Genomic DNA, 5,285 nt, shown 5'->3' with positions numbered 1-5,285 from the left:
ATATATATATATATATATATATATATATATACACTGTAAAATCAAGCTAGTATTTTATACCCTCACAGAGACTCTCCCAATGGCGGAAAACTTCAGCTTCTGTCTGGTGACGCTCCTGTCTGACGTCGCTCAGAGAGACCCCGAGTCTCGCTCACAGGTCTGATCTTCAGTGCGTCTCTACCTTTCCGTCTTACCTTACCTCCGCACTCATTTAACCTCTTTCTGTCCAGATTCTGGAAGCTGTGATGGAAGTGATGCAGTCTCTGCTGGAGATCTGCCAGACGCCCGAGAACCATGATAAAGGTGATCTGAGCTCTGCTGCTCGTCACAAACACACGTTTGGGTTCGCGCTCTCCTGTGTGACTCACTTCCTGTCTCGTCAGTGTACCTGTGCAGGTATGCTGTCCCGTGTCTTCTGGGCGTGGCCCGAGCGTTCGGTCGCTATGGAAACGGCGGCGAGCCCCTCCTCTCTCAGCTGTTCCCTCGAGGAGCACCGCCGCTGGTTCAGCGCGTGTCTGTGGAGACCGAGGGCATTCGGAGGAGATCCTTCAATGACTTCCGCTCCATTCTGCCCAGTTCACTGCTCACGGTCTGTCAGGGAGACACGCTGAGACGCAAGAGCGGCATCGCCAACCCTGACGCACAGGTCAGCACTGTCTCTCTGTCTCTGGATGTGTGCGGAATCATTGAATACTGTTTTTAGTGTGCAAAAGTATGCTTTATGCAATGCTAAACGTTTAAACAAAATTTATTTTACGTGTTGTCACATGACCACTTTGCATTGTTTAATTCAGCGAATTGCATCTGGTTATCATCTAAGATAACCAAAAAATGTGAAATACATATGTGCCCTGGACCACAAAACCAGTCATAAGTGTCAATTTCTCGAAATTGAGATTTATACATCATATGAAAGCTGAATAAATAAACTTTCCATAGGACAATATTTGGCTGAGATACAACTATTTGAAAATCTGGAATCTGAGGGTGCAAAAAAATCTAAATATTGAGAAAATAATCTTTAAAGTTGTTCAAATGAAGTTCTTAGCAATGCATATTACTAATCAAAAATTAAGTTTTGATGTATTTACGGTAGGAAATTTACAAAATATCTTCATAGAACATGATCTTTACTTAATATCCTAATGATTTTTGGCATAAATAAAAAATCTATAATTTTGACCCATACAATGTATTGTTGGCTATTGCTACAAATATACCCCAGCGACTTAAGACTGGTTTTGTGCTCCAGGGTCACAAATGAAAAAAATGGAAGTAAATAAATGAAAAAAAAAAACTATTGAAAAAAATGAATAAAATAAAATAAAAGTAAATGAGTATTGAAAGAATGTGCAAAAATAATGTTTGATATGTTTTTTTTTTTTAAAGTAGTAATTATCATCAAACAAAATATGCAAAAATAATGAAGTAATTAAAGTAGATTATTATTGAAAAGTATGCAAAACATTTTTGGAGAAAATACGTAAACAGAAATGATCATTGACAAAAAATGCAAAATATTTTAAATAAGTTATATATACAGTATATATAAAATAAATTGTTATTGAAAAATATACAAACGTAATTTTTGATTAAGTAATTGAAAATTATTTTTTGAAAATATGCAAAAGTAGTTTTAGAAATGTAAATAAAATAAATTATAACTGAATAAAACATGAAAAAATTATTTTAGAAAAATTAAAAATAAATTATTATTGAACAACATGCAAAAGTTAAGAAAGAAGTAAATAAAAATAAATAATTGAAAAAATATATGCAAAAATAATTATTGAATGTTTTAAAAAGTACATAAAAATGAATTAATGTTAAATAGTTTTCAAAAATATTTAACTAAAAAAAGTGAAAAAATGTCTTATCCCCATGATGGTCTGATCTAAAAAATATTATAAATGTTGTTAAATATGCTCTATACTGTAAAAAGGTCAAGTTGAGCACATTGCACTGTGGGATATAGTATTGGTTGTGAACTGCACATTTTGGTGAACAAAGTAGTAGGTCATCCAGGTATTCTTTGTGTACGGAATTATTCACAATCTGGGCACAGTATACAGTGTGCAATAGGGCTGTCAAAATTTTTTTCGAATATTCGTCGAATTTAAAATAAAAATCCACATTCTAATGCAAAAACGTTGCATTCGAATTTTAGGTGTGCGTCAGGCAGCCTTATCAGTGGCGCACTAGATGCGATTACGACATAGGTGTTGGTGCATGATAATGTTTTTGTTAGCCTATCCAGTTGAAGCCACTAGATGCGGATCTTGTTTACGTCAAAACTGAAACCAAGCCGTTCACACAGAACGCATATTTCGTGCATTTTCTAGAGGGACATCTATCACCGTTGCACTCGCCTCTCGCACAAAAGAGTTTAGAAAGCCATGGAAAATTAATGCAAGTTTAACTTTAAAAAAACTTATCTCGAGACTTTATGGCGGATTTTTTCCCATCCCACTGCAACTTGTGTTTTTAAATGAAAAATGTACTCTGTGTGATTGGCTTTCCGCCCTTTGTATTAAACTATGCATAGGCCTACATATAGTCATGTTATCTTATGCTTTGAATAAACGTGCATTAGTAATATTTTGCTCGATGCGCCCTCTTGTGGCCTCAGAAGAGAAGCCAAACGTTTTTCTTCACCCTAACTGAAATTATGCATTTTAAAGGTCCCCTGTAGTGCCTTGAAACGCGCAGTGTTATTTTAATGCAAGTTTAACTTTAAAAAAACTTATCTCGAGACTTTATGGCGGATTTTTTCCCATCCCACTGCAACTTGTGTTTTTAAATGAAAAATGTACTCTGTGTGATTGGCTTTCCGCCCTTTGTATTAAACTATGCATAGGCTACATACATGATGTTGTTTTGTTTATAGTTGTTTAAGCAACTTAATTAATTATAATTGGTTTATAAACATTATTTTAAACATTATGCACTTTTTTTCACAGATAGCCATGTTATCTTATGCTTTGAATAAACGTGCATTAGTAATATTTTGCTCGATGCGCCCTCTTGTGGCCTCAGAAGAGAAGCCAAACGTTTTTCTTCACCCTAACTGAAATTATGCATTTTAAAGGTCCCCTGTAGTGCCTTGAAACGCGCAGTGTTATTCTATGTGGTGACGTAATTTCAACTGAAACAGGAAGACAGGGTGGGTCGTATCGAGCAGCCCCGCCCCCTTTTTAAATTAGTCAATAGCGTTTTGTTTATATCTGCACGGCTCAGAGCCGTTGAGCTCGGTAAAGCCACATTTGACAGCAACAGTCTAATAGATTACCCCCTAGAGTCAATATGAAACTCTTAGTAAAACAAAATATTGATCATAATCATGCTGAGGCTGTGTAGTTGTAAAAGTGTTTAATATATGCCGACTCGCGCATATGATCCGCTCCGTGCGACTGCGTCTCTGGACTGGAGCCAAAGTCCGGATCAGACTGTGTGCACTGCCGCGGCTCGCGTGACACAACGTGAAACCAGACCTCATTTGCCCCAATCGAAAGCATATTTACACTATCTGAATCATCCCCTATCGCCTACATTGTGCACATCGAGCCATTCACTGTACAGGAAATACTACACTGTGTATTTATAGTGTAGGGGGCAGGCGCTTCGGTTTCTAGAGCGCGTTTGATTGGTTGGAAGATTTGATGAGAAGATGAAGTATGATGTGACGTCAAAAAAATCGTTGAGCCGTTTTGGCGGAAGTGATGAACTGCAAGCTTTGAATGCTTATATCTTCTAAATGCGAAATTTGTCACTGTTTTGGAGCACACTGCCTTATAGATAACCTTAAGACTAATATATTGATACTAACACCCAAAAAACTTGAATTTTGATTTCATGGGGACTTTAAATTCGAATATAATTCGAATTTTGATAATATTTAAGTACAAAATTCGAATTTAGTTTTTCAGCCATTTTGACAGCCCTAGTGTGTAATACAGGATTAGTATGAGTAGTATGGCAGTATGTATTGGCAGTCCTCACACCTGGGTTGTGTTCACAGGTGAGTCCGGACAGAGGAGGACCGTCGCCCTGCTCTCCCACAGCTCCAGGACCACAGTATTTTGAAGGTAATCGCTGTGTCACGACTCTAATCTCTTAACAAGCGCTTTCACCGTCTCAACATTCTTTAGCAGATTCGGAGCTCTTTTTTCTCAGTAGGCTCCTGTGTTTTAGCCGTTCTTTGTTTTAATTCTGTTTGCTTGAGATTTTATGAGTCACTGCTGAATTAAGTTTATTGTCCAATATTTAGAAGACATTTTTGACAGTATGAGTGATGTGCTCAAACCTCTAGCACAGTGTTAAAGTCCTGCAGTGTTTGATCTGATGCACCATAAAACCAGAGAGTTTTTGTAAATCTGGTTGTCTGATGTTGTTTTGTCAGGTTCGTATCTGGCGGATGGCGGTGTGGTGAATCCAGATTATTACTTCAGGACGGTCAGCTCCAGTTTCTCCATCTCTCCTTTCTGCACTGGAGACAGCGGACAAGAAATAAACGTCCCTTTAGAGCTGCTGAGACGCCTCTTACAGATGGTACACACTTACTGAGCTCCTCACAGCGTTTGGCAGAAAATACAGAAGCGTGCATCCGAATATTGGTCTTTTGTGCAAATATGAGTTTTTAAAATAAAGCCTATGATATTTTTAGAGTAGAGCAGCTGATAGACAACTTAATACTCATTTGTACATGGTGCAGTTTGGTCATTTTTATTAGTTTATATATACAGTGTATATATACAGTATCTCACAGAAGTGAGTACACCCCTCACATTTTTGTAAATATTTTATTATATCTTTTCATGTGACAACACTGAAGAAATGACACTTTGCTACAATGTAAAGTAGTGAGTGTACAGCTTGTATAACAGTGTAAATTTGCTGTCCCCTCAAAATAACTGAACACACAGCCATTAATGTCTAAACCGCTGGCCACAAAAGTGAGTACACCCCTAAGTGAAAATGTCCAAATTGGGCCCAATTAGCCATTTTCTCTCCCCGGTGTCATGTGACTCATTAGTGTTACAAGGTCTCAGGTGTGAATGGGGAGCAGGTGTGTTAAATTTGGTGTTATCGCTCTCACTCTCTCATACTGGTCACTGGAAGTTCAACATGGCACCTCATGGCAAAGAACTCTCTGAGGATCTGAAAAAAAGAATTGTTGCTCTACATAAAGATGGCGAAGGCTATAAGAAGATTGCCAAGACCCTGAAACTGAGCTGCACCACTGTGGCCAAGACCATACAGCGGTTTAACAGGACAGGTTCCACTCA

At 37.8% G+C, this 5,285-nt stretch overlaps 1 protein-coding gene across 1 annotated transcript in view; it reads left to right on the top strand.

Annotated features, from left to right (window-relative positions):
* The window catches only part of LOC107671001 (phosphatidylinositol 4-kinase alpha-like), a 58,346-nt gene that overhangs the window by 4,294 nt on the left and 48,767 nt on the right, over positions 1 to 5,285 (top strand). The window contains exons 4-8 of the mRNA XM_016463817.1: positions 69 to 157; positions 231 to 303; positions 384 to 646; positions 4,019 to 4,085; positions 4,400 to 4,548. Coding sequence (XP_016319303.1) covers positions 69 to 157; positions 231 to 303; positions 384 to 646; positions 4,019 to 4,085; positions 4,400 to 4,548 — 641 coding nt within the window. The remainder of the gene's footprint in view (positions 1 to 68; positions 158 to 230; positions 304 to 383; positions 647 to 4,018; positions 4,086 to 4,399; positions 4,549 to 5,285) is intronic.

The sequence above is a fragment of the Sinocyclocheilus anshuiensis genome, unplaced genomic scaffold (assembly GCF_001515605.1).
Source record: "Sinocyclocheilus anshuiensis isolate Anshui unplaced genomic scaffold, SAMN03320099.WGS_v1.1 scaffold332, whole genome shotgun sequence".
Lineage (NCBI taxonomy): Eukaryota > Metazoa > Chordata > Actinopteri > Cypriniformes > Cyprinidae > Sinocyclocheilus > Sinocyclocheilus anshuiensis.
The sequence above is the reverse complement of the archived record's forward strand: the minus strand, read 5'-3'. Positions and strand labels throughout refer to the sequence as shown.